The 12,159-nt window shown below is 39.1% G+C and overlaps 2 protein-coding genes across 4 annotated transcripts in view; one reads left to right on the forward strand and one right to left on the reverse strand.

Annotated features, from left to right (window-relative positions):
• The window catches only part of rpl14 (ribosomal protein L14), a 128,456-nt gene that overhangs the window by 107,044 nt on the left and 9,253 nt on the right, over nucleotides 1–12,159 (forward strand). The window lies entirely within an intron of this gene.
• On the reverse strand, nucleotides 6,439–10,032 carry LOC142367467 (uncharacterized). Its single transcript, XM_075449436.1, has 5 exons — nucleotides 9,721–10,032; nucleotides 9,549–9,568; nucleotides 9,354–9,465; nucleotides 9,072–9,248; nucleotides 6,439–7,178 (listed from the first exon to the last, which is right to left on the reverse strand). The coding sequence occupies exons 1-5, from the start codon at nucleotides 9,721–9,723 to the stop codon at nucleotides 6,501–6,503; spliced, it is 990 nt and encodes a 329-aa protein (XP_075305551.1). The 5' UTR covers nucleotides 9,724–10,032; the 3' UTR covers nucleotides 6,439–6,500.

Raw genomic sequence — 12,159 nt, forward strand, 5'->3', positions numbered from 1 at the left:
TTCTTGAGTCACTTCCTTCTCAGAAATTGTCACGTGGTTTCCAGTAAATCCACTTGAACCCGTGGACTGACACCCACACCCTTAAATCGGACAGTTTCACAAATACCAGACCTCACTTAACGTTGGCAAACTTATAAAAGCAGTGTCGCACAATTCAATTTTCCAATTCTCAAATCTCATCACTTCCACCTCCAGAACCAGAGTTTGGCGCAAAGTGACAGCCTTTTGATGAAGTTCCCTGTTGGTAAACGTCTTCTTTAAAATTATTATCTCACCAGAGCTTTAGTCTTTGATGAAGTATTGTTATGTTGCTTCATAAATGGTTAACTTTGAGAATGAGGAAGCTCGGGTCAAAGGCCTTACTGCAGAGTGCAGAGACGCGAGCGTCTGTACGCAACAACAAAATGGCAGCAGCTGGAGAGGATATATGAGTACTTTATTAAGCCAGTATGAACAAGTGCGATGGTACAAGTGGTTGATGTGGCTTTAATCAAATGAGAGCAGGAGTTAAACACATCACTTCCTGATAAACCTGGTAGACAGTTACTTAGACATAACAATGACATTTTCAACTGGATGCAAGTGAAAATGAAATGTCTCTTTTGCTTGCGTGACAGGAGCCGACAAGAAAACCAGTACAGGCACAATCTCAGAGGTTTCATGTTACACATGCAGCTTTGCTTAAAACATTTAATTAAGTTGAAGGAGGAAGGTTCAGTAAAGTGTTGCTTTGGTGCATGTTTTCAAAATGGTGGATGCAAGACTTTTGGAAAGCACGTCTTTCTTCTGGGGCACACCAGCATCTGCGAGACAAAAAAAAAAGAAGAAAAAAAGCCATCAGGAAAGTCATCCCACTACAGATCAAGCTTCTAATCTTCCACAATAATTAACATTTAGAGACATTACAGCCGTAACTTTATGGTTTTGTCAAGATCCTCAAAGGCAGAATCTGTCTTTGGTCAGCGGCTGCATTTGCGCACGCTGGAACAGGTGGGACATCAAGATCCACCCCGCATGTAAGTCCACGTTAGACAAATACGCACCTATTTTTGGGATTTTAAGTTTTGCAAGAATGTTGACTTAATTGCTGCCGTCAGTTTTTGATGCTCTCGCTCCAAACTCCTCCCCACAGGTCCCTTCTTCACTTCAGCCCAGTCCTCCTCAGTCTACACAGATCAGACCACAGTTTAACAACAGAAAGAAAGAAACTGTTAGGTACCCCAGATCCTGCTGGTCCTCATTTAAGACTAACGTCTCACCAAATCTTGGAAGGCCTCTCCGTTGTAATAGCTCTTGTCTGCTGGATAGTCTATTTTCTTGTTACCGAGCTGCTCCAGACTTGAAGCCACCACATGCAGCTCATCTCCATCATAGGCGTACAGCTTTTTGTCTTCACATGTCATCAGCACGAGCTGGTCGCACGGGCACGATGTGCCTTCCACCACACCTAAAACCTGCATGTTTACCATCTTGGGGAGGTAAAATTTCCCCCAACCCTCCACCTCATCTAGCTTCGCTCCGTAAATGGTGTCCTCGAGCCCTGCTATCTTCAAAATGGCCCCAGACGGATACTTAAGGGCTAAATGTTTGTGTCTGTAGGTGGACACAAACTTTGAGATCCATTCCCGGTACTTTGCACCTGCAACACAGTAAAGACAACATGTAGAAATATGGATAAACATGTCACAAAGAATAAAAGGCTAAAAAATAAGGTTTTATTTTCATGTAGGACACAAATGTGTTGTTGACCTTCTGCTATTCTGCACTGCCCCATATCTGGCAAAACAAGCGGATCAGCCACACTGGAAGATGGAAAAGACGGGATGTTAGAAAAATTGGCAACGGTGACATTTCTTATGTGAGGTTGCAAAACATCAGCTAAGTTTCATCTTACAAATACATAATTCACTTCAGAAACGTGAAAACATCTCTTTCGTAGATACCTCATAAATGTAGCAGCCGCCATCCTGGCTCTCAGTCACCTAAAAAAAAAATGTTTAAAGAAGTTCAAGCAAATAAAGAAACAACTGTGCACATTCATGAACAGGTAGTACAGGATTTGACTACTTTTCCATACCACAGCAATGTGATGTTACAAAGAATCCCGCTGAAAACCAACAGCGATCCATACAAAAAGCTCTTAACGGCCTCGCCCCATCATATTTATCTGAGCTTTTAACAGTCTGCAATCCTGGTAGAGCTCTGACGTCAACAAATCAATTTTTGCTGGAAGTGCTCAGGTCAGAATACAAACACTGGGGTGAGCGAGCCTTTCCCAGCGCTGCCCCCAGGCTCTGGAATAAGCTCCCCGTTGAGCTGTGTCTCATTTCTGACCTCGGCATCTTCACATCTAGGCTAAAAACCTTCTTATTTAGGATTGCTTTTAATGCCCAGTAGTATGATGACACGTTATCTTATTTGATTTTGTTGTATTTTATTGCTTTCCCTGTTCTTTTATTGTTTTTATTTGTTTTTACTTATTCTTCTCTTTATTTTTTACCCGTTCTAAAGCATTTTGGTACATCGTAAGGATTGTCTGTAAAGGGCTGTATAAATAAAATACATTTACATTTACATGCAGACTGCAACACACTTTATAGCTATAAACGGATCTGTCTCATTCCCCTTTGTCTGTAATATAGATCAGTAAAGTAGTTCATGTGTTGACTGATTTGTGTTTAAAGCTTGCTAAAATGACAGGTGTCTGTATTAAGCCTGAAAGTGACAATTCTTTGTCAACATTTAGAAAGCACTTTGAGGCGCTTTTGGCAGAAAAATCAGCCTTTCTTTAATGTTTTTATGTTAGAAATGTCTGCTCTTTTCAAGTCTCTTAAGTTTGTAAATAATAAGAAAAATGAAAGACTTTTGAATGTTCTTTAATGTATTGCTCTAGTTTTGTTTATTGTTTGTTTTTCTTTTAGTTGTTTAATGTAGCCTAAGCTAATCTAAATTGTCCTTTACATTGTTATATCCTTGTTTTGCCTTATTGTCACACCATGTCTCTGTCATTGTTCTTTAATTGCAATAAAAAATAAAATGAAAAAAATGAGGCACTTTGAGGCGCTTTTAACTATTTGCTGCGACATGTCACGTGACCAGACCCTCGCTGCAGTTTTGATAACGAAACCAACATAAAGGCGACCGACAAAGTGCAGTTACCGTTTTCCATGACAAACAATGACAACAACTAACTATGAAACGGCAATAATGCCAGCACAGGGAACAAAAAAGAGCATTCATAATATCAACCCAATACTAACGTGATACACTGTGTCATGTCCGCGGCTAACGAAGCTCATTACATACCAGAGGTTTTTACGGAGCCCTCTGACAAGCCTACAGGCATTCAGCGTAAAAGACTACACGTAATATCAAACAAATTCAACTGAGAGTAGTTACCGCTTATACACACAGCTGCTTGAATCGGCGTGTCTTCTCAAGAACAAGTTTATCATCAGTAACAACGTCATTATATTTCATTTGACGTCTAGCTACTCCTCCCCTGTGCTGCCTTCACTTGCTCAGAAATTATTTAAACTTACGTGGTCGCTTTTTGTCAAACGTTGTGGACTGCAAGAGTAACATATGCTCTATAACAGCAAAAATGCACACAAATAACAGCGAGAAGAGATTTGTACAGTCACATGTGCTCACTTTTACCTTGTTAAAGAAAAAAAATGGTATATGGCGGCTTTTATAAGAAGTGGATTTATCAGTTGTAGACTGCAACAGTCTAAAATTACAACAGTCTTGTACGTCCTTCGTTTCCTGGGTTACATATGTTGGTAACTTGTGTAAATAGCAGCACGTGACTTTTTATTTAGTCATGTTTTGTGAACTGATTCTGACATTTCGGTATGCCTTTGAACGCAACAGGAGACCATAACCACACCGCTGGGCGGTGGAAGCTGTACTGTCTTCTTTTTCTTTTGGTCCGGGATTTACAGAAAATCAACGAAGTCGACCTCTTTATAAAGTTTAAACAAGCTAAAGCAAAACTAGAAAGAAGTGAAATAAAAAAATAAACGAGGATTTATCTACTATTGAAATTACATTAAACCAGAGAATAAACTAAAAAATAAAGAGGTGACAAAGTTTCTTTGACTTTTAAAAGATATATATATTTTTATGTTGTACTTTGTCAGGGAATCCAATTTTTTTGCATTTTTTTCAAACAAAAATTCAACAAGATGCTCATCAGAAGTTGATCCATCAGCAGCCGGTACTCAGAAGTTACTTTTCACTGCATTTATATTTGTGGATGGTATGCAGTGCGTTCATGAAACCTTGACATTTTTTTAAACAGTTATGTTGTTCAAAACTTGATTTGTCTCTGCTGGAAGATGAATTGAATGGCTGTTCAGAAGCAAAACAAACACTGTGCAAATACTCCTTTACATTCTATGCAATATTTAGATTAGATTAAACTTTATTGGCATTACACATGTATAAATACAAGGTAGCGAAATACAGTTTAGCATCTAATCAGAAGTGCAGAGTGCAGCAAGTGGGGTATATAGGCTGCTACAGTATATGCAATATCTAAGTAAGAGCAGTCACGTGCAGATGATGGCAATATAGAGATGTGGGAATAGTTTAGCAGTATTAAACCAATGGGAATGAATTAGCATTAATATACATAAGGGTAATATACAGATGTAGTATGAACAAGTATACAGATGTGCTATATTAATAAACAGAGGGTCAATATACATTATATAATGTAGACAAATATACAGGTGTGCTATATACATATATATATATACGGACAAACAGATATAGACTATGGCCAGATGTGAGGAATCCCTGAGAATACTGCGAGCCCGGCACAGACATCGCTCCTTCTGAACGTCCTCAATAGCAGGTAGTGGAGTCCCTGTGATGCGTTGGGCAGCTTTCGCCACCAAGTCAGTGCAGAAGTACTGAAATGGAGGCGCATTCACACATTTGTGGAACTGTGAAACTTCACACATTTACATGAATGACAAACAACTTAACAATAATCAATCATAGTTTATAATTTGGTGAAACACAACCATGCATTTCAGCTCTATTTCTATGGAAGGTTTAATCTCCAACAGATTACACAGTGCCTTATAAACTCCAGATATTTTGTGTGTCAAAATGTTATTTTGAATGTAACTAAAGCTCACAGTTGAACATGGTAAGGTAAAGAGTTAAAAAAAAAGGCAAATCAAATCAGATCGAAGTATAAAGCACAGGTACTTCCTACAAGAAGTAGCTTTCTATTCAGAAATCTCATGTATGCGATAAATAAATTAATCTGACCGTAGTTACCACTGAAGAAACACAAAGTGTGTTTTTATTTTGTCTTTATAGTTTTTACATACTCTGCGGCTGCGTTGACCCATACAAGTGATTGTTTTCCAAAGTGGTACAGGGTCGACAATACATAAACAAGGAGGAAGCAAACGAGGAACAACAATTCGCCAGCTATGCGCACATTATCATGAATGAAAATGAGTGCCGACAGTCTCTGTAACTAAATTGGATTTGTGGTCGAGCACTCGTAAAGGTTTGAAGATGAGTATGCTGAGTCTTAAGTTGATAAGCAGGTGCACCAGGAACTCGTATGGAATCAAGACTGGCTGTGAGGAGCAGGAGCATTCGGGGCTACATGGGAAGACATCAGGGGCCAAACAGACATGGTTTTCTAATACGGTTTTATTTAACACAAAATAGGAAATATTCAATCAGTTGAACAAGTCATAACCCTTTTTCACATTGAAACAGCCCCACACAGTGAAAAAGTTGCTTGGCTATAAAAGACTTTACATAAACATAATAATTTTTGTCACATATTTTTAGGCACCAAACAACCATGATCAGTTGCAGCGAATGTCCAGGAAGGCAAAATTGTACATTCATACATTCACCGCAAAAAATCAGGATCAAATATTGGAGACATTTGCAAGTCCTCTTGTGGAACATCGCTTGAAAATTTCATGACTGTAGGGTGAAAACAGCATGTGTAAAACTGTACCATAAACCTAACTGAGGCATGTGTGACCTCAACACAAGCTTGTGACTCGTGCCTCGGTCAAAATACCGCAGGGATAAAGTTTCACTGCTCTGTCTCAAAGGGGACATATTGTGAAAAAAAAAAATCACTTTTTTTTGTTTGTTTTATTTGGGTGTCTGAAGTCAGTATCAACCCAAAAAACACAGAAAAACACAATCCTGACATTTTTTATCATGTAAACATGCTGAGAGATGTTTGTAGACAAACAGAAACCACAGAAAAATGCCTGTCCCCCCTAAAATATCCTCTTTAAGAACTGCATCTATAGTCTAGGAGGCAGTGGGAAATAAAATAATATCACCGTAATATCACCATAATATCACAATAAGTTATATCACCATAATTTTTGCTTAAAACTTATTTTTTCAGACAGAAGGTGACATAAGGCTTTTTTTTTTTTAAACAAACATTTAAAACATTTAAAGCAATTAAAACCTTGATGAACAAGCAAATGAGTCTACTCAGTTTCCTCTTCCTCAGTTTCCTCTTCCTCAGTTTCCTCTTCCTCATCTCTTACACTTTCTGGGCAGTAGAAGACACCATCCCAGTTGAACTGGACTTGATTTTTCAGCAAATTTTTAAGATGCTTTGAAACCTCGTCTTTAGCCCTCTGCCTGTTCTCTTCAGGTCTCGGTTGTACATTTTCTCTAACGCGGTTTTCATTTTTAAGCAAGTTGCTGACACTCTCAACTTCAGCACAGTTGCCATAGGGCCAATGCTTTTCTTTTTCAGGTGATTGCAAGCCAAACAGATTCCCACATGATCTACAGGGGTCCATTTCTATTCCTTTCCTGATGTTATATGCCTGGCATGAGACTTCTGCATGTAGTTGGAAGGTTCCATCAAAGTATGGCTTCTTCGTCTTCTTCGGACAGTAGGTCATCACCGCATCGGCTACATAATCATCCCAGTAGCTGAAAGAGGAGGCAGCAACCATGATTTGCCCAGCAGGACGACCTTTAGTGGACATGGAGACTCCATAGTACCTCTTTGAACCTGGGATGTTGATTCTAGAGATACAGATTGTGGAGGAGACCAAAATCTGTAATTCTGCGTTTTGCATCAGCTGATGGCTGAGCGTTTGCAGCTTAAGTTTTATCTCATCTTCATTCTCTTGTCCGACCACTTGGACAATCTGCAAACAATCACAAATAATGTTATCATTACAACTCTATAGTTGGGGAATTATAAGTCAAATTAAAGACACTCTCACTAAAGGGTGAGTCAGATCAATGTTTTTTTTATCCAAACCATTGGGCACGCTTGGGGTTCAAATAGATTGAAATGACTTAGCATGCTGTTCATGGGGACAGATGTGAACGTGGTCTACAAGGTTTGACACATTTTAATCGTATTTCTGTCAGATACAAGCACCCAAAGTTTTTCCTGAACAGTTCGCTGACAGAAAAAGGTGCGTAATGATGGCTCTGCAATGCAAATTAGACATTTTACCTATAATAAAAAAGAGGGAAACATTTTTTTTTAAACAAACCTTTGTATAAGACTATCTGACTCATAAAAAAGGAAAAACTAAACATTCACTAATTTTAGCTTTATGAGGGAAATTATTGAGACTCCTGCATGTAATCAAATGTTATCAGTTATTTTACTACTGCTCATTTCCTTCTGTTAAATGTCCAGACAGCTTTCCACAGAGACGCTCAACAGCAGCACCGCTGCAAAAACATTTAGGTCAAGAGGAACAAAGTGTGTTGTGTTGTTTGTACAGATTGTGCATGTTTTTATTTGTACTTAAGAACATTAACAACCTGTCACGCCCATGGGATTTCTCCCCATGTTTTTAGTTTGGTGTTTTATGTGTTAATCATATCTTAGTTTTTAAGTCCATGTTTAGTTTTTAGTTTTGCCATGTTTTAGTTTTCCCTCATGCCTTAGTTTTCTAGTCCAGGTCCGGTATTTAGTTTAGCCATGTTTTCCCCATAGTTTCTGTTGCTTTGCCATCACCTTCATTCACTTCACCTGTTTTTCCCCTCAGCTGCACTCACTCACCTATCACTCACTCAGTATTTAGTTTCCAGGTTTCCTCATTGTTTTTGTGAGATCCTACCCGTCAATATCCTTCATGCCATGCCATGCCATGCCATGCCATGCCATGCCATGCCATGCCATGCCATGCCATGCCATGCCATGCCATGCCATGCCATGCCATGCCATGCCATGCCATGCCATGGCAAGTGGTTTTCCATGTTATGTCAAGTCTTTTGTTTTGTTTTGTCTAAAGTATTTATTCCACAGTTAAGGTTTTTTTTTTTTGTCATCTGGCTCAGCCGCACCTTTTGTTTGAACTTTGTTTTTTGTGTAATAAAACCCTGTTTGCTTTTCACATCTCTGAGTCCGCATCTGTGTCCTACCACCCCAACCTGACACAACCTCTCTGAAACAAAAAAAGAGGAAAAGGCCTCGTCTTTAACTGACTCGTCCATGCAATGTAAGAAGCTGACTAAAAATGTCTTCTTGTGGTGTTCAACCTAATGTAAAAGTGACAAACCAAAAATGTTTGTCTTCCTTTGTCTCTGCTGTGAAATAAGTGATCTGAAAGGTGTGCCACAGCCACACAACTTATTGTGCTCCTCTTGAGCTGAATGTGGTTGTAAAGAAGTTGCTAGCAGCAAACTGTTTAGAGATGTCGCAGATGGGTATAGAGTTTAGCTATCAGCACTGCTGTGATTGTAAACAGAAGTTTGTCAGGCCTTTGTTCAGATTTAAGTCACTTCTATTTACCTCATTGTATTCCTTTTGTGGTGTGCGCCACTTGCTACAGTACTGTTCTCAGTCAGTTTTTATGCCCCGAGGTGCTTTTTTTTTTTGCTATTAATCCCATTTATTTTGGACCTTAACTTGACCTAATTTAGCCACTGGGGAAAACTGAATCTACCATGGGCAAAGTTAAAGCAACAATATACGGGAATCACTAATGTCAGTGTAAAGATAATTCAAGCTGAAGCAGTAAGTCTGTACAACTTAACAAGAAAGGATTGCATCATCTTTTCACACAGCACACTCTTACCATGTCCAGCACACATGAAAATGGACTCCGTCTGGGTATTTGAGAGGAATAGAGGCTGAAAGGCTGCGGGTAACGGTCTCTCAAGTGATCATAGATCTCTTCATTATCATCCAAGAGACGTTTTGGGGAAAATTTCGGACGGTTGATCTCTCCCAAAAAGAAGATGCTGTGAAGGATCTGTAAGGTTCAAATACACACAACGATGTATGATATTCTATCTCGAATAAGAGGCATCATATGTTCAAATTACAATTAATGTTACACCTGATGTATCAGACATACCTCGTCCACTAACACTGAAGTGTCTTCTCGAGTCTGGTTACTCAGCTCCACCATTTCAATAATGATCTGGAAAGCATTCCTTCTGAAAACCTCTTCATTCGACAGATGTTCACTGTAATGATAAACATCTATTATTGTTAAAGAACTGTGAAGCAGAAAGTCATAACTAATGTGTCAGTAAATCGCTTCACTCACCTTTTGTTCGGCTCCTTATCCTGAAGGAATTGTAATGATAAATTAGTTATAAAGTTGTAAACTTTTCCTGCAATAGATACTTTTACAGCAATAACATTTAACATAGAAAACAAATCATCAAGATGTATCCGAAGAGGATGACAAAGAAAACCAGATAAACACTGCTACTCACCATTGTAGTTTCCAGATAAATGAAACTGAGAATCAAACGTAGCCCTTCCCTCTGACTCAAAGTGCCTCTCCCAAGATGATTCGCTTCAGTTTTGCTTCACAATCCAAACTCGTGGTTAAATAGCAAAGAGTTTTGTAGTTATCCTTCGATATGAGCACTACACTACACACAACACGCTTGTTTATGGTAATTCTCCCACTGAACACAACAGTGACAGCTTTATACAACACTATAAGTTTGCTCACGTCCGAACAGAGCAGGAAGTCTTCAGACTGTCAAATAACAGGCGCTGAAATGGAGAAACAGGAAGAGCACACACGAGCTCCAGCCTCTAAATTTCAGTGAGTAATGTGGCTCTGAAATTACAAGTTGCTCAACTCAAATACACACAGACCGCTTAGGAAAATATGTTAAACCATTAGAGTGAATTCAAACTACGGCAACTCTACATTAGCTGGAGAATGGTTTAACTCTTGTGTGGTTTACGGGACATCCTGGCACCGACAGTGCAAATAATGTAAGAGGTAATCTCCAAAGTATCTGCAGAGCATGAATAGTCCTTAACCCTTTACTTGTAGGCAACTGAACCCTGTTCTGTCGAAGCTGAAGTCAGATGATATCACCATCTGTGTAAAAGCTCGTTAATATCTCTCATAAGGTACATGTTTCTAAAATCTAGCCACAGATGCAAAGAATGACCAACAGCACTGAAGTATGAAAATGATTAATATAGCACACAGAACAGCCATAGCATTATAACCAACGATCCAACACAGATGTGTTCCTTCTCATGCCACTAACAGCTCTGTCCAGTCAGGGAATGGGCAAAGAACATCTGGGGGAGTGTCTCGTACTAGAAAGTTAGGAACGTTTGGGCCGTGTAGCTTGTGGGAGGGCTCTTTGTGGATTGACCTTGCATTTCAGAGCCCATCAGATTGGAATCTGGGGAACTTGGGTGCCAGGCAAACACCTCAAACTCGTGTCGTCTTTGAGCCCTTCCTGAGGAGTTTTTGTGAGTGACTGGATATCTAAGAACCGCAACAGGCAGCCCCGAGGTCAAGAGTCAGCACCACTGAACACCCCATGCAAATAGATGGAACGTGCTCCGGTTTGATCTCTTTGGGAAACTTTCCAAGTCCAAGTGTATTCTATTATGAGAAATCATACGCCTGCATGTACCCTGCACTAGCATGTAGGTGGAAAAAAAAAAAAAGGAAAAAAAAACACAGTAACATCTATGTGAATGTGAGGAAACAAGTTTTCCCAGCTGTGGTGGAAATTTTAGTAAGGCATAGAGTCAGTTATTTTCTTCTGAGGAGATAAGAGGCTTTTATAATAATATCTTGCAAGAGAGAACAACACAGTACAAAATACAGAGCTAAGGCAAAGACAGTTATATTGCCCATTGTCATGTCATCACTGATTGGGTATCTTTGTATCTTTCCTCCCCCAACTATAGTTGAGGTTAGCCAGATCTGTCCCCCTTAAAGTTCAGCTACCTGATTCTAACAAGCCCACCGCTGTAAAACAGGAATTAAAAGAGAACAGGACAGGGTGGTATCCTGCAGGGATGACTGTGTCATTTGCAGGTTATAACACTCAATACAATGCATATAAGAATTCATTTTCCATAACACCAGCAGAGCATTTTATTATATATACAAATAAATAAAAAAAGAAATGAGGAGTCATATTAATTTAATGTTTCATTTAGGATTTTTATTTTCATGTCATTCATTTCTTTATTTAGAAAACAAAATACAACACACAGGAACAAAGTGCTTTATTTTCCAAGTCTGATGTGTGAGACACACACACACACACACACACACACACACACACACACACACACACACACACACACACAGAGTTCAACTGTATATTAGAGGCATTAAGCAAATCTAAGGTTCTATTTTATAATATTCATATTTACAGTCTGAGAGCAACTTTTTAGGATTTTAGAATTTAACAAGTTTTGCTTTAAAATGTTTTATTTTGCTTTAAATGTAATCTTATAGTATATTAAAAAAGTAATATTTAGTCTTTAGCCCCTTGTATTGTACCTATTGTACCAAGCTAACTGCCACACAGAGCAGGATTACAAAACAATGAATTTCACCATCTGAACTCGGGCCTAAAAAAAAAAAAAAAAAAAAGTTTTCTGACTTTCTGAGTGAGCAAACGCTGTTTTGTGTCACTTTTGCATCAGACATATATTCACTTAAGGCTCTAGCATGGTTGCCGCATCTGCTCGCGCGAGCGGTGTTGATGACGTCACGAGTTCGTGCCCGCCATAGGACCCTATATAGTGGCGCAAGTCGTTGCGCGAGTAGTTGCAATTTTCTCCGTCACAGAGGTGTCGCTGCTACGTGAAGGTTACCGCTACTCTACAACCACGAAAGTGGAGAAGAAAACAATGCCGCTGTCAAGAGCAAGAAA

This window comes from Odontesthes bonariensis, chromosome 18 (assembly GCF_027942865.1).
Source record: "Odontesthes bonariensis isolate fOdoBon6 chromosome 18, fOdoBon6.hap1, whole genome shotgun sequence".
NCBI lineage: Eukaryota > Metazoa > Chordata > Actinopteri > Atheriniformes > Atherinopsidae > Odontesthes > Odontesthes bonariensis.

Coding starts and splice junctions, on each gene's coding strand:
- LOC142367467 (XM_075449436.1), bottom strand. Junction 9,466..9,548: donor GATAAGGAGCCGAACAAAAG/GTGAGTGAAGCG, acceptor TTATCATTACAG/TGAACATCTGTCGAATGAAG. Junction 9,249..9,353: donor CTTCAGTGTTAGTGGACGAG/GTATGTCTGATA, acceptor TGAACCTTACAG/ATCCTTCACAGCATCTTCTT.